Source organism: Ascaphus truei, chromosome 5 (genome assembly GCF_040206685.1).
Source record: "Ascaphus truei isolate aAscTru1 chromosome 5, aAscTru1.hap1, whole genome shotgun sequence".
Classification (NCBI taxonomy): domain Eukaryota; kingdom Metazoa; phylum Chordata; class Amphibia; order Anura; family Ascaphidae; genus Ascaphus; species Ascaphus truei.
This window is the reverse complement of record NC_134487.1, coordinates 91,244,729-91,269,639: the sequence shown is the minus strand read 5'-3', so window position 1 is coordinate 91,269,639 and position 24,911 is coordinate 91,244,729. Positions and strand designations below refer to the sequence as shown.

At 41.3% G+C, this 24,911-nt stretch overlaps 1 protein-coding gene across 1 annotated transcript in view; it reads left to right on the top strand.

Annotated features, from left to right (window-relative positions):
* The first annotated feature begins 8,054 nt into the window (after window positions 1-8,054).
* Window positions 8,055-24,911, top strand: part of ZDHHC17 (zDHHC palmitoyltransferase 17) — an 86,532-nt gene continuing 69,675 nt past the window's right edge. The window contains exon 1 of the mRNA XM_075600207.1: window positions 8,055-8,165. Within this exon, the coding sequence (XP_075456322.1) occupies window positions 8,103-8,165 (63 nt within the window). The 5' untranslated portion in view covers window positions 8,055-8,102. The remainder of the gene's footprint in view (window positions 8,166-24,911) is intronic.

The following is a 24,911-nucleotide window of genomic DNA, read 5'->3' as shown; positions in this document are numbered from 1 at the left end:
GTACACGAAGAATCAAACTGCAGGGAAAAACCCAGGACAAGGAGCAAGGCACAACAGACGTAGGAGCACAAGGCTACAACTAGTTACGCTCAGCAAAGTAGGAAGCGAACTGCAGGATCTTTATAGCACACAGGAACCAGTAACAAAGGAGGCGGAGTGGAGGCGCGGCCTCCGGAGGCAAGCATTGGCTGCAGGATACAAGTGGGCTGGAAGTACTTGCCACGCAGCTGGGGAGTGGTGCACGACGTCACGTGTGTGCGCCGCGCGCGAGAGAAGCGCGGTGCATCTGAGAGGGCGGAGCTAAGCTCCGTGGCACACTATAAGAGCTGCACGCACGGTCTGTAAGCAGAGCGGGGGTGCGCGCACACGCTGGTGCTAGAGTGGAGGTTTGCGCGATGACGATAAGGAGGGAACACGTCGCAAAGGACGTGTTCCTCGATTCCTTACAGTTATGCAATTATACATAGGGAGGATTCATAACGTTTATTGCGGACCTTCAACTCTGCATTTCCTAACTTTGACCACATATGATGCAGGCCAATAATATAATTCTGACTGTGCATAACCAACAGCAAAGATGTGAAGCAGATATGGAAAACTTTTATCAATCTATTTTTAATAGAATGATAGCGATCAAAAAAAATCCTATTGTATCTTTTTCTTGGATAACTCTGGATATTCTCTTTCCTGGGGGCACAAACAAAGAGGAGAACAATGGCAAAATGCAGTATTTATTCAAACAGTATCTTCTCACTTACATATTAGAAATGTGACATCAGCTCTGCTTTGATTTATGATGCCTGTTACTGGAGAGTGTTCTTGTCCTTGCCAGTCAGTTTAGCCCCCCCCCCCGCCTACATCTTCTTTCTGTTTGCACCCCTGAGGAAAGAGAATATTCTGAATTTACACTGCGGTGGTGGGCAGTGCAGTCGGCGGAAGGACAAATGGAGTGGCAGTACAAGGAAGATCAAACATGTGTAACCATGTTTCCCCCACTCAATCTCACATAGGGTCTATCTTGGGGAAATCTGCTCTGGTTACTCATGGTAGTGTGGTGCAAACCTGCTTGTAACAGGGCGCCCTGGGTCTCCCGCATGGTGTTATAGGGGAGGTCAGGACAGGCTTCTGGAGTCTTGCCCGAATCGTACTCATGGTGACAGCACCTCCATCTCTTGCAGCCCCCAGATGTGTGGGGAGAACTAAACTCTTCTCCTTCCTGATAGATTTCAGTCTCAGGCAAGGAGAACGTACCCCCACTGTTCAAAGCTGTGGAATATGTTGGTGCTTTACAAATAAAGTAAAGTAAAGTATAATAAAGTATAATACTAATAATTACATCAAAGAACTGTTGCTCCTTTTTTGGTTCATGAGAACTATTGCTATACATAAGGGAAGATTGTGAGAAGTCCTTTTGTTATACTTATATTTTTTTGAAACACTAGAATGTGATTTTTTTGTCTTTGGTATATATTTTTTTCAGGCTCTATTTTCCAGTGGGCACTAGTATTTTGTTTCTACTATTTGATAACTGTGGGTCAATACGTTTGCTGTAGTTTTTCAGCCAGTAGACGTTGAAACATTACCACATTGTGCATGTGTTGTGTAGTCAGGGAAGCTGCCTCTTGAATCTGCTGACTTTGGAGGTTATTTCTCAAATTCTCTTACTGACACTCACCAAGTCGCAAGCTAGGACATATGGGGAAAACATGGAGCAAAATACTTGGATACATAGACTACACAGTATGGGGCTTATGTACGAAGATTTAATACAATTTTTTTGTGCATCAAAATTTCAGTGCTAAAAAGTAATACAAACATTCATAAAATGTGCATATTGTGTATGAAGACTTGATACACTATGCATAATTAATGAATGAAAAAATTGGTAGAATAAAAAAACAAAAAAAGTTTTGGTCTTAAGTATATATGGACATATTTTACAGCGACCACAGGAATAGCAAGCTGTTAGTTTTGGAAAAAATTCCTTTTTATTAAGAGTTTTATCATTCTTAATTACACTGGGCGATATTATATTGTTTGTGATTTTTTAAAGACAAACTTTGGCTTTGTAGCTATAATATCTCTTAAAAGAGGATCGATATTGAGAATAGACCAGTGCTTATAGACCTGTGGTCGCTGTAAAATATGTCCATACTGTATATACTTAAGACCAAAACTTTTTCAAGTATGGACGGTATCAAGTCACACAGTATCACTACTTTTATTAATTGCAACACACAATTTGTCATCTATATGCTCATATGCGGTTGCAAAAAGAGATACATTGGTCTAACAACACGCATGTTTAAAATTCGGATAATGGAGCATATGAGACTTATTCTTAACCGTATCCAAACATTTTGATGGTTCTCTTGCCAACTTTAAATGCATTGCTATTGAGCATGTTCCAATTCATTATCGTGGGGGTGACAGGACCAATGCTTTATATAAGAGAGAAGCTTTTTGGATTTTTTCTTTAGATACCCTAATCCCTAATGGACTCAACACCCAATGGGATTTGAAACATTTTCTCTAAATATATTGCATCTGGTCCTCTCACTTATAACATTGGTTTCTGTTGTTCTTATATGATTTGTTTTGATGTTTTTTTACCATTTCTTTCCTTATGTGACTAAATAGATAACAGAGTCCATATTACTTCAAATTTTATATAGATCCAATTTGGACTAAATATATTACCAACTAATATTTATGTTTATCAATGACAAGTTATAAGCAATCGATATAATACATACCATTTCTTTCCTTTGTGAAAAGAAGGTTTAGTCACAACATTATGCTGATCTCCAGTGATGAGTACTTGATAGTTAACAACTAATACCATCACTGTAGATTTACAGTTTTGAATAATATGGTTTATGTTTGCTTTCTATAAATGGTAATAATTAGAAACAATAACACAGTTAATTAATAGTCATTTTATTTAACAATTATTTTTAACAATATCTGCATTTTTTTTTGTTTTTCTGTTATGTATATACTATCTCATCCACTGTAAATCAATTGTTCAATTTTATTATTTTTTTATCTAGTTCCTACATTGTGTAACAATATCTCCATGATTGGCTACATTTAATTATCTTTTACGATCTCCCTGACATTACATTCAATTATACATCTTTTTTGATCGCTATGTTTGATCATTTCAGATTCATATGGAACACTCACTGATTTACCATTATTGCTAATCAGTGTTTAGTCTAATTTACCATTCTCTATATTCTCATTATGATAGATCTATGATACTGAACATGTTCCTTACCAGCTGTATAATAATAACAACACCTAAATTGGTACATATATAATACTCATTAGGTTCAATCATATGTCACAGTTGCCATTAACACGGAGATATACAGTATGCACATCTAATCTACACCACCACATGTTACAATCACCTGTATGTTTTTCAAGTGTGTTAGAGTTCAGAGGAGGGGCTATTTAAGATTTCCACCACCCTGCCCCTATTACACTCCTTGAGAAAGGGCTGCATAGCCTGAAACGCGTGGGAGAATTGTCCTGTTCTGTCCTTAGTGTTTTTTTGTTTTTAATATGTAACCAATAAACTTTTTTTTATTTTTCCTACAACTTGGTGAGTTGAATGGTGCTTTTTCATCGGACTTTGCTGTTCTACCAATTTTTTCATTCATTCTGTCTGGCTGATTGGCGTGACGCTGATCCGTAGCGCAGGTTACGTTCTTGGACAAGCGCCAAGCATCACGGGAGAACGCCGAATGAAGATGGGCACCTCCGCGTGTATCGAGTGATTGGAGCTACTATCTGAGCTTTCCCGGACGGACTGAAGCCTGCAACTACTGGCCGCAGCACTCGGGATCTCTATTGTTCCAGCTACAGGATACCAGGTACTCACTTTAGTACCACTGGATACACGGGATACAGCAAAGACGGGCCGTGAACTCTATGTGGATCGGGGATATAGAGGTAATATACATTGACTGCCTCACGTTCCCCACCTGTTCTCATACAGTGCCTGTCGTTCCCCTTCCAGCTTTCCTCCCTCAATCACCACTGTGATATCAATTGCTGATTAGTTTCTCTACCTGCTATACACTACGGATACGTCCAACATAAACTCTTTATGATAATTATATATGGACATTATCTGTTTGGGACTCCTTGCCTTGTCCTGTGAGTTCCAACCATAGCTATTTTTGGAGCCAAGAGTAGTTTTTTGTTAGCACTATGCATAATTAGTTGTTTTTAATTATTTTTGACGCATCGGGTCATGTTTTCTGACCACCTGATTTATACAGTTTAAAACATCATTATGTGTATTTGTTATTTATAACTTGTATTAATAAATATAAATTAGACGTGTAATATTATTTATAACAGTAAACAAAGATGCTCCCATGAACATCCAATATGACAAATGATTTAGTTAATTTCTATGTTTTTTTCTTTTCAGAAGTATGGGTCATTTACTGTAGTTCAATCTTTTGGCCAAAGCATACTAAGCCCGCAACCATGTCAATGTAATCCTAACAGCAGGTCTCACACTACCAATTTTATACTGTTGTTTTGTATTTCCTCCACTGCATAGAAAAAAACAATTTTGGTCAATATGGCATTGGGTGTGTGACATGTATGCGGTGCCAAATAGGTTACATTTACACGCACTATGTGCTTTGTGTAAGCTACAGGGCAGTTATGACTGATTGAAAACCAGAAGTGCCCTAATAAATATACTTTAGTGAGAACTATTTTTTTTGCACTTTTGTTTTTTTAAATTTTTTTTCACTGTATTTATTATGGGACCAGTTTTAACTGCACTGTAGCTCACACTTATCTATATTTTTGAAAACATTGTATGTCCCTGTGTCTAGGGGCAATCACATTGGACCTTTGTCCCGTCACTCCGCCTCAGGCCAATGAGATGGCTCCCTTGGCCCACCCGCCCCCGCACACCTCTCATTGGCCGGTGTGGTCTAACAGTATATACGCACACATATGTCTCACCCCTCCGGATTGCTCGCCCCCCCCCAATTGGCTCTTATTGGCCGGTGCGCTCTAACCCAGGGGTCCCCAACCCCTGGCCACACTGCTGCTGCCTGAGGTGAGGAATTGCTACTGCTGGAGGGGGGGGGGGGTGTTTGACCCCCTCCAGCTCCATTTTTGACCCCCTCCAGCTCCGTTTTTGACCCCCCCAGCTCTGTTTTTGACCCCTCCAGCTCTGTTTTTGACCCCTCCAGCTCCGTTTTTGACCCCTCCAGCTCCGTTTTTGACCCCTCCCCCAGCTCCGTTTTTGACCCCTCCTCCACCTCCCGCCTCTGCCTTTCACCCGCCCTCCAGCCTCTGCCTTTCACCCGCCCTCCAGCCTCTGCCTTTCACCCACCCACCGCACTCCCGCCTCTGCCTTTCACCCACTCGCCGCCCACCTGCCGCCTCCTGCCTTTCAGCCACCCGCCGCCTCACACCCCTGCGCCCCACAGCCGCCGCCCTCACTCAACAGACACCTGCCGCCTCTCACCCACCTGCCACACTCGACACACACCCGCCCCTACGCACCGACATCACTGACCAGCCGCCGCACGCACTCACCAGACACCCGCCGCCTCACACCCGCTCACACCCTAGCGGGACTCCCACCCACAGCCAGCACTGAACACCCACCCGATGCCTCACACCCACTCACACCCTAGCGGGACACACACCTCACATTTTTACATCACTTATATATCACAAAATATACATTGTACTGTGGTGTGTTTACAATAAACCATTTTTAAACAACAATATCGTATTACATTTTCCTCCATGTTTCTTTTCAACTATTTATAAATGAGAATACCTATTACGGATTTACATCCCGGGCAACGCCGGGTATATCAGCTAGTAGTATATACAGTTGGGTCCGGAAATAATTGGACACTGATACAAGTTTTGTTATTTCGGCTGTGTACCAAAATAAATTCAAGTTACAGTTAAATAATGAATATGGGCTTAAAGTGCAGTCTATCAGCTTTCATTTGAGGGTATTCACATCCAAATTGGAGGAAGGGTTTAGGAATTACATCTCTTTAATATGTAGTCCCCTCTTTTTCAAGGGACCAAAAGTAATTGGACAATTTACTCAAAAGCTGTTTCATGGACAGGTGTGGGCTATTCCTTCGTTATTTCATCATCAATTAAGCAGGTAAAAGGTCTGGAGTTGATTCCAGGTGTGGCATTCGCATTTGGAAGCTGTTGCTCTGAACCACAACATGCGGTCAAAGACGCTCTCAATGCAAGTGAAACAGGACATCCTTAGGCTGCAAAAGAAAAGAAAATCCATCAGAGAGATAGCAGGAACATTAGAAGTGGCCAAATCAACAGTTTGGTACATTCTGAGAAAAAAAAGAACGCACTGGTGAGCTCTGCAACACAAAAAGGCCTGGACGTCCACGGAAGACAACAGTGGTGGATGATCGTAGGATCCTTTCCATGGTAAAGAAAACCCCCTTCACAACATCCAGCCAAGTGAAGAACACTCTCCAGGAGGTAGGCATATCATTAACCAAGTCTACCATAAAGAGAAGACTTCACGAGAGCAAAAACAGAGGGTTCACCACAAGGTGCAAACCATTCATAAGCCTCAAGAATATAAAGGCCAGATTACACTTTGCCAAACAATATCTAAAAAAGCCAGCCCAGTTCTGGAACAGCATTCTTTGGACAGGTGAAACTAGGATCAACCTGTACCAGAATGATTGGAAGAAAAAAGTATGGAGAAGGTTTGGAACGGCTCATGATCCGAAGCATACCACATCATCTGTAAAACACGGTGGAGGCAGTGTGATGGCATGGGCATGCATGGCTTACAATGGCACTGGGTCACTAGTGTTTATTGATGATGTGACAGAAGACAGAAGCAGCCGGATGAATTCTGAAGTGTATAGGGATATATTGTCTGTTCAGATTCAGCCAAATTCAGCGAAGTTGATTGGACGGCGCTTCACTTTACAGATGGACAATAACCCAAAATATACTGCGAAAGCAACCCAGGAGTTTTTTAAGGCAAAGAAGTGGAATGTTCTGCAATGGCCGAGTCAATCACCTGATCTCAACCTGATCGAGCATGCATTTCACTTGCTGAAGACAAAACTTAAGGCAAAAAGACCCACGAACAAACAACAACTGAAGACAGCTGCAGTAAAGGCCTGGCAAAGCATCACAAAGGAGGAAACCCAGCGTTTGGTGATGTCCATGCATTCCAGACTTCAAGCAGTCATTGCATGCAAAGGATTCTCGACAAAGTATTAAAAATTAACATTTTATTTTTGATTGTGTTAATTTGTCCAATTACATTTAAGCCCCTGAAATAAGGGGACTGTGTATGAAAATTGTTGCAATTCCAAAAACGTTTCATACGATATTTTTGTTCAACCCCTTGAATTAAAGCTGAAAGTCTGCACTTCTATTGCATCTCGGTTGTTTCATTTCAAATTCATTGTGGTAGCGTAGAGAGCCAAAATTATGAAAATTATATCGGTGTCCAATTATTTCCGGACCTAACTGTAGGTCCCAATGTTTTTCTATGCCCAGTAGGAGTTGTGTGTCTATGTAGTTTGTGTTTCATTATATGCTGTAGTCACACCGTTTCTGTATGTGCTGTAGTCACGCAGGTTGTGTTTCTGTATGTGTTGTAGTCACGCAGGTTGTGTTTCTGTGTGTGTTGTAGTCACACAGGTTGTGTTTCTGTGTGTGTTGTAGTCACACAGGTTGTGTTTCTGTGTGTGTTGTAGTCACGCAGTTTGTGTGTGTATGTATGTGCTGTAATCACGCAATTTGTGTTTCTGTGTGTGTTGTAGTCACGCAGTTTGTGTCTCTGTGTGTTGTAGTCACAGGTTGTGTTTCTGTGTGTGTTGTAGTCACGCAGTTTGTGTTTCTGTGTCTGTTGTAGTCACGCAGTTTGTGTCTCTGTGTGTTGTAGTCACGCAGTTTGTGTGTGTATGTGTGTGTGTGCTGTAATCACGCAGTTTGTGTCTCTGTGGCTTGTGTGTGAGTGTCAGAGCTGCCACCTCCTCCCTCCTCCTTCTCATTCTCATTCCCCAGCATGCAGTGGGGGATTTAACAGCAAGATGGCTGACACTATGGAGGAGTATGAGAAAGAAGCAGGCTGCGTCCCGATCCTGCACACGGAGGTGAGGATGACATCTCAACGGGGACAGGGGGCGGGAAGATCCACAGCAGGGCGGGGTACCCCTAATGTCCGGGTATCCGCAGGGCACATGCCGCTGTGTGAGATGTCTGTGGGAGCTGCAGCAGAGGATGCTCGGAGATGACATGGGGAAGCCCCGCGGCCCTCACCCCACACCCGCCTGTGTGCTGGACCGGGGCGGGCACCTCACTCCCTTCATTTGCACCCTCCCTGCAGCACCTCACTCCCTGCATGTGCACCCTCCCTGCATGTGCACCCTCCCTGCAGCACCTCACTCCCTGCATGTGCACCCTCCCTGCAGCACCTCACTCCCTGCATGTGCACCCTCCCTGCAGCACCTCACTCCCTGCAAGTGCACCCTCCCTGCAGCACCTCACTCCCTGCATGTGCACCCTCCCTGCAGCACCCCACACCCGTCTGTGTGCTGGACCGGGGTGGGCACCTCACTCCCTGTATGCGCACCCTCCCTGCAGCACCTCACACCCTGTATGTGCGGCCCCGGCCTGCACCTTCATCCCTCCTCATTGCTGGTCCTCCTGTCGGTGAAGGTGCATCCAGGGGTAGGGTGGAGTAGGATAGTTAGCTTGGTTGGGTAGGGCGGTTGCTTGGCTGGGCAGGTATAGGGGAAGTAGGTGAGGCTGGTGTGTGCTCTGCCTGTGTTGTTGCTGGCTGTCATTTCCTTATCAGGTATGTGATGCAGCCATGTGTGTGGGTTTCTGCCTAATTACAAAAAGAGATGTTGGCCCCTCTCCAGAGGATTGGCCTTGTTTGTGTTTTATATGGAGTACAGTAATGGTTTACATATTGTGATTTAAACAGCAGAACATTGTGGTGCAATGTGTTGCAGACAAGGGGCTGAACCAGTTACTTGTCAGGCCCCATTCTGGTAATTTATTTGAGTGGTGCTATAGAGATGGCAGACTGCTATTGTTTTCAATGATAGACATTAGCATATCATTGACATTACATTTTACCAGTGTCACTATTGTACACCAGCTTTGGCCGGACATACTGCATGCCCCTTAAGCAGTAATGGATGGACTCTATTTGCAATGATGGTTCATCTGGGTTAAATCAACAGTTCATTTTAACTTTTTAACGGTAGTGCGCATTTGATTTAACAAAGCAGTTTGTCACGGAAATGAATGTGGTGCAGTATATAAAGGGACTCGAAAGCTGATCTATATATTTCTCTTGTATAATCATTGATGGAACAATAATGTTTAATAATGCAGAGGTTAATTTAAAGGAACATTTCTATTTCCGTGTTTTTGTTTTCATAAATGCAGCAGTTCCTTACATTTTACATCAATGCAATTATCTAAGCTGATGATCGATCCGCTCTCCCTTGATCAATCGACAAAGATCTTGCTTCCCAGGGCATTAAATGGTTGCTATAGCAACTCAAGGAAACTTCAAGTGGCGTTACCTCTTGTATGTGTGTGTGTTTTTTTTTTTTTAAACTTGTTGGGAAGAAGGGGATTTTGCGTTAATTTTAGTTCCAGGGGACCCCCTGCTTCCCAAGATAAGGATGTGCCGGTAGCCGCTTCGGCTGGGCAAAGAAAGTGCCTATTTAAAGCTCCCGCATCCTGCGGCACAAAATGGGGCCGCGACATTATCCCTTGCGGCAGGGGTGCGCAAACTGGGGGGCGTGTGAATTTCTGGGGGGGCGCGTCGGTTACAGTGGCCCTGCGGTCATCCCTACGGCATTTAAATTAAATGCTGGGGGAGGCGTGAGGCCTCTGTAACTCGCTTACCTGCTCTCTGCTGGGTCTTCGGCAATGCGGCATCCTGTGATGCGTTGCCATGACAACTCGCATCAGTTGATGCTGCAGGGTCACGTGACTACATGACCCGCGATGTCATTTGACGCCAAGTCCTTGGAAAGGGGGGGCACGAGCGCTGCTGCTGCCGGATAGGGGAGCGCAGCTCCAGAAGTTTGCGCACCCCGACCTTGCGGCTTTCTATTGTGCCCCGCACAGCGGGAACTTTAAACAGGACTCGGATACCAGCATCACCTTCTAATGTAAGTATATCAGTGAGGAGGGGATCCCTGGAGCTTAAATTGGTTTGATTCAGTTCCAGATACCCCTCTGCTTCCTATCCATATTTTATTTACTTAAAGGCAGTGGTGTTTTTTAAAAAAAAAAGAAGGCATAGAGTAAGGGGAAAAAATGCTGTCATGGTCATCTAATGCTACACACATGATTTATTTAAATAAAAAAACCACACCAGGTTTTGAATTAAATGCTGCTGTTAACGTTTGCTCTACGACAGTTTACTTTTTTTTTTTTTTGGTCAAAGGACCCATAGACTACAATGTTTTGGGAATAAGCAAGCAATCCTCTGTATGGAAGTGCAATCACATATTTAGTCAATCATAAATTCAGGTGTGTCCTGTGTTACCTGGAGGGGATGAAAAACCACTTCCTTAAGGAGGAGTTCTGGGAAGCTAGATGTACATACTGTATATCAATAGTGTGTAATTAGTATGTTTTTATTCTTTATTGTGCTGCAGTTCCAGCCTTTTTGAGGCATGGCTTATGGTTTGATCTGGTTCAGGACAGCGGATGGGCCTTATGGTAACCGTAGTAGTAATTTATTGGTTTTACTGTACTAGTAACACTGACTCATGATAGATATCATTGCTGCACACTATAGACCGTATATATGCAATTGATTGCCTAAGTCTTCTGTTATGTTTTAGTTGGAGAAAATGTTAATGGACAGTCTCCTAGGACCAAAATACTAATGACAGTGACATGCTTTAGGGGTACGTGGGTTATGGATGCCCTTTATTGCTAAAATATGACACCTATACGTATTCTTACATGATTTAAAAAAATCAAAAAATAAATTGTGGTAAACTTTGCAAGCCATGACGTACTTTTAGCACGATTAGAAACGTTTAGGAAGTCAATAAGGTTGGTAAATTGTTTACAAAAGGTTGTTGGTTTTTGGGGACGGATACATGGAATTACACTTTTTTTTTTTTTTTAACTAAAGAATTCTGTTTGTACAGAGAATAAAAATATCTACATTCCTTAGTGTAGGCTCTTGCATGGATCGTAAAAGGTTATCTATTTTCAACATAGTAGACAGACACTAATTATTTTTTGAAGTAATTTGAAATTTTATTTTCTGCCTTGCGCACCGCGGTCACGCAGGATTCTTTTGGGGGTGGGTAGGTTTTACTTCTTTGACAGGTTTCAACACTGTAGCTATTTTTTTGCATGTGAAACTTTTATATAATCTTTGAATACTGAAATCCTGAAAAATTCTAATTGTTTTGATAATGTTTTTGTTTCATAGTCATGTCTTTAGGCCTGGATTATAGTCTGTGTGGGCTCCTCGCATCACGGACGCCTCTCGCCCAAGCGATGTGTGAATATAAGCTGGGTGGCGAGGAAACGTCACAAGGCTGGTTTGCCTGGTTTGCCGTGATTGGCTGAACCACTCATGTAACAATCTTTTGTCTTTTCAAAACGCAGTCCCGCCATCGTGCTTTCACGCGCGCTCTAGGGGTGGCCTCAAAGGGATTCAGCAAATAGTTCTTGTCACCAGTGCCATCGCACGGACCATAATCCCAGCCTTAGATTGGTGGTTCATACCCACCAATATAGTTGTACATTTCATTACTGTTGTGTGGAGTCAATTTCGGTCAAATCCATATTTTTGTGAGCGCTGGGTTGAATTATTAAATGCCAGTTTCATATATATTGAGCCTAATAAATGAAAACACAAATTGTGTAAATTGTGTTTAGCGGCAGAGATTACACTTGTGTGTACTATGCATTGTGTGTGTGTGTGTGTGTGTGTGTATGCACATACACAAACACACACACACAAACACACATACACATACATACACCCCCACCAGCTTCTAGGGAGATTACATTGGTGTGTTATGGCTACTTTGCATGGGTTACCTTGACTCCGGTGAGATAGCATGGTTGTGGAGTAATGGGCGCCAGGAACTTTTGTCATACAACAGCCTTTTATTCAGGTCCCAAGGCACAGGGACTGCACACCACACTTTAAACAGCGTTGTATTTGTTACTTTATTGTTTATCAATGTTTTATGTGCTTCCATGAATGCCCACTCAGAGGGAGGTATATCTCTGGGTTGCTTAACTGTTCTGAAACCTGGGCCCCCTTCCTTTTCTGCTCGGGATACGCCTCTGTATTATCCCAGTAATGCTAGGCCAATTGGGAATCCTAGCAGGTCTTGTATAAGTGACCCCAATACCTTTTTGGTCTTTGCAGGAACTGCCACTTCCCTACAGCCGAAGAGGACTGTTAATGCAGATTCGCAGTTAGAGCCTATCCACCAGCACCCAGGAGTCCTCGTTACCGAGGCCCTCTATGGCATGCCGTTTTCATACTTTTGAAGCGTATATTGGCCTCCCTTAATCTTCTTCTGAGATCCTAACTTAACTATGGTACTGTCCCTAGCTACAACATAATAAAGTAGTGGGGCCTGGTCTGTACTAATGTATTGTGAACATCCCTATCTCTCCTCCCCGAGGCTCCACTCCTCTTGTCCTCGTGGAACCTACGTTTTCTGACTTTCCCCTTCCCTTATGTACTTTCCGTGATCTCATAATCCCTTGATAACACAGAGTGGGGCCCGGTACACATTAACCATACTAGTAACCGTTTAGAGTGGGGGTTACTTATATTAAAGAATTATATAGATGGGGGTTATGTATTATTGATCGCTGAGGCTAAATCTAATTAGGCATTCTAATGTAATATTTATTGAGATTTTTTTTTTTTTTAAATAATTGTAAGCTTGCTGTTTTTATGTGGTTTTTATAAATGTATTTGTAATTTTGCTTTAATTGTAAGAGGGTTTTTGGAAGAGGGTGGGTGTTCATTGGCATTTCCCTAAAATGATGCCCTCGTTTGTTTTCCTGTTCACAATCCTTCCGATGAGCCTGGAACAGACCCTGAGAGGTAGTGGGTGATAGCTGTTGGTTTGTATAAAATAGAAACATTTAAGCATGGTTAAGAGAGAAATATATGTGATTAGAATGTAAAAAATAGCATAGACAACTTGTATTAGAAATAAGTGGGATATCAGGTTTTCACTCCAGTGTATTGTTATAAAATGGCCTATCAAATAGAAACCGGAATACAAATATGTTTATACAAAATAAATCATGTTTCAACTCCTAATACAGATAACCATGAAAATGAAGGGCACCTCGGATTTTAAAACAAAGAAAGAAGAGTTTATTCATCCATTAGAGACCCTTCTTTGTTTGAAAATACCAAGTGCCCTTTCTTTTTCTTGGTTATCTGGACATTGTGGGCAGCAGCAGGTCTGACAACAAGTTGGGCGCACACCGGTATTTAGACATTTGCGTTGCTTTCTGAATTATTAGGAGTGCTACTTGCCTTTTTTTTTTTTTTTTTGTATCCACTCATAATACAAACATTTGAAGAGGCGTTTGAAGTATTAATTAATACTACATAGCTGATTGCTTTATAAAAACAAACAAAACACATAGTATTTTAAATATTTTTTGCTTTTTGGAACACTAATTGATCCCTTTCTGAATATATAGCTTTATAGTTCTTGGTGCTGTTTCTGGCTATACCTGGATTGGAAAAATCAGTCAACTATATCGGCACAAATGGCTTTGTGTGCTTTAAATCCATTTGAATGTTATTGCACATAATGTGAGCCAACATCCATTTTACCAGAGATCCTGTTGCTCTTTGTGGCTAGAAATACAGACTTCTCATGAGAGATGCTGAAACAAGTGAAGTGCACTCCTAGGCATTTATCAGTAATACACATTTTCAGGAAGTGCTGGTAAACGGTCTGCACATATCTCAAGTAGGAACAGAGGGCACACGTTGGTGTGATGCAATGTTTACTGTTGGCTAACACAGAATGATATTATAATTGTGTCATGAAGTATATACCAAATTGGGAGATGTGATGTTAGATGTCCCTATACCAGGGGACAATGCGAGTTGGCACAGTTTATCAGCATAAAACCAAATGAACGCGTTCTGCTCAAAGCAAACTGAAATACACCAGAAATGCCAGAGGCTGAGCATAATTTACTTTAGCTGTAATTTGTCACTTCCTCTAGCTGAAAATTACTTGGATCCAGAATTTTTTGGCTTTTAAACAGACATGGCACTTATTAGAATCTTAACGTTTCAGTTCAGATTTTGTGCCAAGGATGTAACCATGTTGATATTGGTCCTTTTCTGAAAATGTAAGACCTAATTTGGAGGACCTTGTTATCTTGGGGTTTTCCAATACTCTCCTCGGGGAACGCCAGATGCCCCTGATTTCAGGAACCACCAAGGAGTCTGAGACATGAGTGCATTTAATTTACATTACATGCAAATAAAACGCTGCAGGACTCTCCCTAAAACATGGCCTGACTTGTGTTCGCTTAAGAGAAAGTTGAAAACTATGGTTTTAAGACCGGAAACATGGCATTGTAAGAGAGCAGTTGTCATTTTTAAATATTCTGTTAGGATAGGTAGGGCTGAACATTTAAGTAAAGCATAATCTTGTATAACAGGAGTGGCCAACTCCACCTCAAGGGCCAGGTCAAAATGACCAAGTCACTGGTTGAGCCACATGTGCTGAAGCAGGGATATCCTTAACCTCACCTGTTGGTGGTCCTTGAAGACTGCAGTTGGCCACTCCCTTTTACACAAGGTGTTAGCCTCCAAAATTGTATACATTTGACCAGTGACTCCCAACATAATCCTCAGGGAATTAACCAATATTACCGTCATATGTAAACTTAATCGGTTGCGAGTTTTACAGATATTCCTACTCTGTTTTGGGGTACCTAAGAGTTAGTTTAAAGGTGCTTTATTGTTGGTTCTAATGTGCTTTATTTTTTTGTTTAAGTAAAAAGCACCTGTTGGCATCTGTTATACATGAAAATGGTGTTCTTTTGTATATCAAGGACGTGTACACACAGCATTGTGCATTCAGAAGTCCCTTCCCAACAGAGCTTACAGTCTTGTTTGGCTGCTTGAGGCCAATATAAATACATGGGCTTGGTTAAGGTCACAAGGAATCTGTATTTAATTTATTTTTTTAATTCCTTTTTCCTATTTGTCGAATACTTCTTCTGTTTATTTGTTCCAGAGAAGAAATGTTGAGGACCGCAATAAATTGTAGGTCTGTAATTGCCAACGGAGAGAGACCAGATTGTTTGAGATCATCACATTTAAAATACATCCGAATATAAAAAGGCAGCTCCTGCTAGGACTGAAGTGTATTAATGGCAGTTACATGTGGGTGATGCCAAATTCTGAAGTTTGCTTTGAAACAAGGAGATCGAGGCCAAGGTGGGGGGGGCGGGGGATGGAAGGAGCAGGGGCTGCACTGGTATACAAACACCCTCTCGGCCTCTCTCCTTATCCTTATTGGATATCTAACGAGGACAGGGTAGGTTAAGGGTAAAAAGGGAGTGAGAAACACTCCAACCATCCGGAGTCCACCAAGGAATGCAATTTGCTTATGTTTCTTTGGAAATGTAAAACATTTTATAAATAAATGTTACAGTCACATGTTTGCTTTTAGGGCAGTTCTATAAGTTTGACAAGGCCAGTGGGCTTGTTAAATTGTTTACAAAAGGTTGTTTTGCTTAAACCAAAACCGCGATTGTAATAAGTGGTTTACAGCAACGTCCTTGTTAAGCAGCTTGTGTTGCACATTTTTATTTGAGGGTAGGAATGACTGCTTCAATGTTTAACCTGCACGTGTGGACATTTTACTCTGTTAATGTCGGTCTCCTTTGTAGTGTTTGCATGATGCATTTTGGTTACATTGATAATTACTGTAGTGCTGAAGAGTATTCTAAAACAAATCTTGGGCAATCACCAACAAGAGCCAGGTACATGCTGCAACATTTCTGCAGACAGACTAATGGCCCATCGGATTAACAGCAGAGGTCCCTGGCAGTCCCATTCAAACTGAATGGGACTGCCAGGGACCTCTGCTGTGTTAATCCGATGGGCCATTAGTCTCTGCAGAAATGTGACTGAAATGTTTGCAGCATGTACCTGGATCTTGTTGGTGATAGCCCCAGATTTTCCAAGGCAAGTTTTAGAATACTCGTCGGCACACCTGTAGGTAATGTGAAAAGTTTAACACCAATTCTAGCTTTGCCAAAAATGTAATTGCTTTGGCTATTTTCCAGTCTCGTTGAAAATCACTTTGGAAAAACTAGTTAATCTATGAACAATTCTGTACAATTTGGTGACCCTGGGTTAATATATACAGCTCAACCCCGTTATAGCGCGGTCCTCGGGGGCCACACGATCCGACCGCGCTAGAACCGGGGTCGCGCTAATTTAAAAAAAAAATAGCCGTCGCGCGCCCGATAGGGAGGAAGGAGGGAAGAGGTGGCCGGCAGCCCTACATGTGCCTGAGCAGCCACAATAACTTCCCCTAGCAGCCTCACTTCCACCCTCACTTCATTACATAATGAGCAACAGCTGAACAATCAGGAATAAAGTGAGTTTGTTCATGAGGCATGCGCCCAACCACTGATTAGTTCAATTAATTAGTCTACCTGTGGGAATACTGTCACGGTAATTTATGACAAGATATAATTTACACCAAAAATACCTGGGTTGAACTGAACACGACTAGATATGATAAAATATAATTTATTCCTTGAAAAAGGTGAACACACAAGATATACAAATAACAGACAAAATATAGACACTTATTTAAAGGTTTGGACAAGAAAGCCATCAGGATACAGGATGGGCCATTTCTTCCATAATTCAGGTTCAGATGTAGACATCACGAAAATACATGAAGACAATAGCCATAGGCTGAGCCTGGTTTATATACAATTATTTCCTATTGAACACAACCTAAACCCAGCCCCTCTCATAAATCAGTGGTGAGGTTGACAGTCTTCCCCAGAGTAAAACTCCTCCCACCCAAGGACGTTTAAAAACTGCTTTTCCTATCTAAATAACTTCAGTTCAGTAGTACTTACTGGCACGCGAGACATATTAATACATTCCGGCACGCATGACGCTCCCAATAAGACTACATATAACCGTGTAATACTAAAATTAAGAGATATTAATATCTGTTTCTTAGTACCTGCTAGACATCATGTGTCTGTAATCATTATTCGCGGCTCGGTCCCACGGATACACATATGTAATTTTTAGCACGTTCAGCCGAGGACATCTCAATATTCTTATATTTAATAAGGTCACTCATTCTGATATCTCCTTGTGTAACCGCACCCCTGGCCCCCATAACCCCTTGTCAAGAAATCCTTTGAAGCTGGGCCTCGCGCGTAGAGGACATTTCACAGGTGCTATATTTTACACCCAATGCTCCAGACCTGGGTCCTAGCTGTCTCTACCACCAATATACTCTTGGTCTGCCAATTAGCTATTAACATACTGTACACTAAACCCCCTCTGTACTTGTCACACCCAACTTCAATCAAGCCATTTGAAGCCCAGATATTTCTGAAAAGACACCACACATATTTGTATTTTCCTAAACTGTAGCTCATTAACCCCTTAAGCCTCCCGCATCAATCCCAGTGTATGTGTTGTTGCAAACACTGGAACAGAAACAATACATTTTTACAGGGGAATATACATTAGGATGCTGAAGCAAGGTAAAAACACATTACTGGACCACCGTCCAGTTAACCCCTTGCTTCCCAGGAGAGAGCAGGGGGTGGCCAAATGGGGTGTAACCCCTTTAATCCCGGGCCAAACCCCCTCTCCCTTGACAAATACATTGTAGATGTTAGCATAGCGCATGCGTCCACGTATACCCATAATAGCAGCCCTAGCATAATATATTAACAGCACCAGGAGAGAGCAACATGGACATCAAAGGAGCCCAACAACATCATCCATTCTTTAAGTGTACATAAAAAACATACCATAAAGCTTAGTACTTTTTCCCCCTGGTTCCCGATCGAACGGGACAGCCCTTCACAGGCCCGCTCGCATCCATAGCAACCAGTCCACATTGTCGGATCTGTCGCGCATGCGCAGATCGCCTCGTCAGCAAAAAAGATAAACAAACCGACCCCTGCATAGTGGCAGCATTAAGCCCCAGCCAGACAAAGATCAGGGCGGGGGAGAAAAAGAAGCTAACACCGGCAACTCTACCATACATATACATGCTATAGAATATATTAACTTGATCCCCACGTCCTGACCGAGCGGGACAACCCGCTACTGTCCCTAGCAACCAGTCGCACTGTCAAGTCTTTTGCACATGCAAAGAACACACCTTTAACAAAAAAATAAACCAGCAGCGACATTTACAGGGGCAATATTAGAACCCAAAACACACATAAATTTATGCAACCTAGCCCCCTGGTCCCTCCTCTACCTAATCAAACAGCTTAGCACAAATAAACAAGCACCAATCATACTACACTGTCACACAATAACATATAAAGGCTGCCCTACTCATTTAAAACACCATCACAAAGTCATATACTGTACCCATTATATTCTCCTTCACAATTTAAATGTAGGGAGTGGGAGGGGTGTGCAGTGTGCAGTGTGCAGTGTGCAGTGTGCAGTGTGCAGTGTGCAGTGTGCAGTGTGCAGTGTGCAAATTTTTTTTCCAAACAAATGTAAAAAATATTTTTTTGTTTTTTTTATATATATTTTTTAATTCGGGGTCCATGCTCAAACCGCGTTATAGCGGATCGCGCTATAACGGGATTGAGCTGTATATAGTCCTGAACACCTGATTCCATGTGTTTTATTAAAAATACCTTGTACTTGTATGAATTGATTGTTCAATGCATTAGAAATGTATTTACTCCCACTCATCCATCTCTTGTGATACTTGACACCAACATTTCTGTAAAAATCCTATGTACCGTGCTGCGTATCGCACACTATATACTGTAATTGTGACGTGCGGCGTATCGCACACTATATACTGTAATTGTGACGTGCGGCGTATCGCACACTATATACTGTAATTGTGACGTGCTGCGTATCGCACACTATATACTGTAATTGTGACGTGCTGCGTATCGCACACTATATACTGTAATTGTGACGTGCTGCGTATCGCACACTATATACTGTAATTGTGACGTGCTGCGTATCGCACACTATATACTGTAATTGTGACGTGCTGCGTATCGCACACTATATACTGTAATTGTGACGTGCTGCGTATCGCACACTATATACTGTAATTGTGACGTGCTGCGTATCGCACACTATATACTGTAATTGTGACGTGCTGCGTATCGCACACTATATACTGTAATTGTGACGTGCTGCGTATCGCACACTATATACTGTAATTGTGACGTGCTGCGTATCGCACACTATATACTGTAATTGTGACGTGCTGCGTATCGCACACTATATACTGTAATTGTGACGTGCTGCGTATCGCACACTATATACTGTAATTGTGACGTGCTGCGTATCGCACACTATATACTGTAATTGTGACGTGCTGCGTATCGCACACTATATACTGTAATTGTGACGTGCCTTTGGTCCCATTGGGAGAAAAACGCTATATGAAATAAGAGTTTAAAACAAATTTTAACAATAACTTTGAGTATGAACTTTCTGTACCACATAGAACAATGTGAGCCGCCACATTGCGTTCAAGTTAGTTCGGCAGATGTGTAGAAATCAGTCTTGCCAGGTCTACTCCTAATTGTGAGGGTCAAACCAATATCTGACCATTGCGCCATTAAAATCGGGGCATGTTTGATATTGTTTCTCCCTGATTTCACATGTCGCAAAACTCATGATTCTTATGAATTATATCAGATACAATATATCTTTATTTTTAGTCAAGACCTGGGCATGAGTAGTGTACCCTTTTTGTTCCCTTGTCTGCTAACCCAAATGGGTAAGGATATCCGGAATGTATGCCCCCCTTTGAAGATGACACACAGGGCCTCAGTTCTGGGTACTTTCCCCAGACATCCATAATATAAACACATCTTTCCTTTGTGGTTTTATTACTTAATAAAGGTGGCTCATTTACTATTGGCTAGATTCAACTTCTGATAACCTATATGAGCCAGAGAAAGAACAGGCACTTTAAAAATTACATTTTACTTCCAGTTGACTTCCCATATAAAAATTATTTTAAACTCTAACATTTTGAGTGCTGTATTTTCCGCACACTAAACAGAGAACCCATTACCATCACACCGTACATAGTTACATAGTAGAGGAGTTTGAAAAAAAAAGACCTGTCCATCAAGTTCAATCTATGCTAAATTTAGACCACAGATACTTATCCTATATTTGTATTGACAGGATTTTTGATCCACAGGAAGGCAAATCAAAAAAATACCCAAGTGAAACATTATCCAATTCTGTCTCATAAGGGGAAATTAAATTCCATCCTGAGTCCAAATAATGGCAATCAGATTTTTCCCTGGACCAACATTCTTCCCATGTTTACTTATTTGGTATATCCCTGTATACCTTTCCTATCTAAAAAGATGTCCAACCTTTTTTTGAACAAATCTATTCTATCTGCCATCACATTCTCCATGGGTAATGAATTCCACATTTTAACTGCCCTTACTGTAAAAAACCCTTTCCTTTGTTGCTGGTGAAAGCTCCTTTCTTGCAACCGTAAGGTATATGACCCTGTTGTTTGTAATGCCCTTGCGATGAATAGTGCTTTTGAAAGCTTCTTGCACTGTCCCCAAATATAATTTATCCAGCCTCTCCTCATAAGTCAGATTTTCCAAACCCCCGTCATTAATTTGGTGGCTCATCTCTGCAATTCTTGTTCCATAATATATATATTTTTTTATGGAGAGGTGCCCCAAACTGTACTTTATATACAAGGTGTGGGCTTACAAATGCTTTATTGAGGGGTTTAATTATGCTTCACTTCCATCCATTCCCTGTTTAATGCTAAATAAATCTTATTTGCCTTTGCAGCTACTGCATGGCATTGGGAACTATTGCTAAGCCTGCTGTCTACAAGCACTCCTAAATCCTTCTCCATCAAGGATTCGCTTAATTTTTCCCTAATTACATTTGTAAGTCGTCAGTTTATTCTTGTTTCCAAAATGCATAATCTTACATTTATTTGTATTAAACCTTGTCTGCCATTTACCTGCCCAAGTTTCCAGTCTATCCAAGTCCTTCTGGAGAGAAATGACATCCTACTCTGATTCTACTACCTTACACCATTTTAGTGTCATCAGCAAAGATGGAGACTTTTCTCTCTATGCCAACCTCAAGGTCATTAACAAACAAGTTAAAAAGCAGTGATCCCAGTACCGATCCTTGAGGTACTCCACTCACAACTTAAGCCCAACCTGAAAAGGCTCCATTTTCATCAACTCTGTCTATCCTTCTACCAGTTTTCAATCCAGGTGCAAATATTTATAGCAAAACTTGTCAAAATGCAGTCACTCGGGTAATAGGATCAATTGGAGCTCAGCCTTTACTCGTAAAATGTAATATTAAAAATGGCATACAGTGCATAAATACCGGCCGTTTACAAAATGAAACCGAAAACCTAATACATTTACCATTTGAATATTAGATCCTTCAAGAGGCCATGAAGTAGAAAATATGAAATCCACATGTTATCAGGTACATAACTGCCGAGGGTATAAAATACCCCATAACTCTGGTTTGATCTTAAAATGGAGTCTAAACGATTTCCCTTGAGGTTTGGAACACTAGATCATGGATTAAAGATATAGTGCTTTCTTTGTAGATACATGGGGGATGAGGGAGAAATAAATATTGGAAAGAGCAAATGTCTCTGACAGTATCTAAAGCAAGAACATTATGGTTGTTTGTCTATGAATGAAATATATATAGGGTATATGCCTGCTCTATCCTAATCGGCATAGACTTAATGCATGTGTCCTACCACGAATTCGGGATTCCCTCTACAGTAAATGGCAAGCAGGATGAATTATTAGGGGGAAATTTCAATGTGTCTGCTACTTTTTCTTGCTCTTAACATTGAATGAGTGGTTCAGTGAGTAAAGACAGAGACCCTGAAAACAATCACACAGAGTTTGAAGCAAGGGAGCCTGGTACAAATCCTGGTGTCAACCTTTAGTGTGCCCAAGATCACAATCTCCCTGTGGCCCTGGCACCATACCAAAATAATAGATTGTAAGCTCTATGGGGCAGGGACTCATTGTACCGGCATACATTCTATGTGCAGCACTGCGTACACTGTCGGCGCTATACAAGAACAAACTGTATAATTTATTATCGTATCAAAGAGGATTTTCCTCTTGATGTTTCTGGGTAGGGAAGCCAGGACAGCATGTGCTAAGTGTCGTAGAGACATTGGGAAACCAATTTAAGTTTCTAATTGTTAGTGTAGCGCACTTTCCCCCACCCCCTTGGAGAATGTGAGGCTACTGTGTGTGTGGTGCAATACCTGTGGCTCACAGGAGGTCTGAGCCTCTGCTGCAGGGAGCCTGGGGTGTAACCTGGTACGGTGTTCTTTAGCTCCTCCACCTGTAATGGATTCTATTGTGTGGAATTACCTGTTACAGGACCTATATACATAGCAAAGGAAGCATCTGAGATAAATATATCAATTTGGGAATTGGCTCACCTGCACCAATGCAATTCTACCAATCAACAAGAGATTACCAATAATATGTCTGATTTTGATCTTTTTGAATAATAGGTAGATAGTTTTGAGAATAAATCTTAGAGATTTTGAGGGACAAATATACCTAGGTACTTAATGTGACCCTAAGCTTATTTTTAATGGGATCACGCTGGTATACATTTATAATTCTCCCCTTCTAAACCAAAAAATCTGATCCCTGTTAATTTGTTGTAACCGGAAAAGTAGATATTATTTAATAATACTCGGAACATATCTGACTGGGTTTAAGAAGGGGATCAGATCATCTTCATATAAGGCTGTTTGGACTTTCTGTGCCCCAATCTGGAGACTAGGGAGTAAATTCTATAAGGCTATAACTAGATTTTTGAGTGCTAGTTCATATAAGATGGGGGATAGGGGGCACCCTTGCCTGCTCCCTCCTATGTATACTGATCTTTAGTAACTGATCTACCTGAGCAAGTCCCAATGGCTGCTGATGAACTATTGTAAAGACTATTGACTGCCCCCAAAAAGGGACCAGTTATAACAAAACGTGTCATCGTGTTAAAAAAATGGTTCCAAGCTATCATTTCAAATATTTTTTCGGCATCAGCGCTTATGATGCAATCTGGTTCCTTCTGATCTATTGGTAAGTGAGAGAGATGTGAAGTATTTTTATCACAATAGTATTGCACAGCCATAAGGACTTTTTTTTAAGGGTGTGTGTCACGTATGGGACACCTGTGACCTGCATATGGGAAAAGGGTTAATACAGAGATACCTATCTGGCTCACTTTTCAGCTTCTGCAAAGGTCCCACAAATTAAAAATTTCCCCTCACTCTATCCCAATATACTGTCTGTCACGAACAGCACACTTGTGAGCACGTGACTTGGATTTGCAACCAGGGCTAATGCACACAGCTAAACTAACCAACTTGCCTTTCGCCTCCTCAAGGAACTTCAAATAAGTTAATATTTACCCCTTACTCGATTGCAATAAGACCCACTGCCACCACCCAAGAAATAGGCAGACAAAATTATATATCTGCCAGGATTTAAGGTCACTGTTTATTAAAAAAAAAAAAAAAAAAAAAAAAAACTATCCCCTTAACACATCTGTTGTAACAAAATGTGTCTGATAATGTACTTTACTTTCTACAAAGTGTGCAAACAGTTAATTCAGAGCCCAAAGCATCACTCATTAAAGTTTTGGTTTAATATTTAAATACAGCACTAAGGTTACAAAGATAATTCCTACAAGAACATAGTTATAAATACAGACCAGTTTCTTAAAATGGAATTAAACAAACAGAAAACACTATGCAGTACTTATTTATTTATAAAAATGTTTAACCAGGAAGTAATTGAGTTACCTCTTGTTTTCAAGTATGTCCTGGGCACAGAGTTATAAAAATACATGGTAACATTAAAAAACGAACAGGCGTATACAGTCAATTCACAGACATTTCATGGACAGATAGAGTTGGAAAATTGGGTACAAGGGATTAAGAGTTTGTGAGTTTCAGATTTGAAATAGAGCAGTTTTTAACATCAGCAAATGGCTCACATCCTTTAGCTGCACTTCAACTGTGCCAAAGGCTTTCCGCCTTTGGGGTGGTTGAGATTAATGTAGCTGTAGTACGTTACTATATGGCATAGGTTTTTCCCAGAGAGGTTACTGGTGTAGAAAGATGATAAACTCGTGTCTGGTCCCAAAACACACCTTGTTGCATTCTAACTCATTATGAAAAAATAGGGCTTTATATTCTAACTCTTCTACATTGAGAATACCATAAGCCCACCACTGTCGTAAATCAGCCACTTATGTGACATTTACGACTAGAAAGATTAAAATAAAATAAAAAATTTCTTATGACGTTTAAAATTTGACTCCATATAAACACACTCGACTTCATTTCTCTAATACAGTACTTAGACAGATGCCATCTTCACCATCGTGTCTGTGTACTTCACATAGACGATGAAGACAAAAAGGTTCAAGCACAAATACCGTACTGATATATAGTTAAATTAAACCAATGAGCACACTGGTGAAGGTGACAATTAAATATATACAGAACTCTAAATGGGTGCCGCTCCTGAAGTGGACTCAAAGTCCAAATATGGTTGTG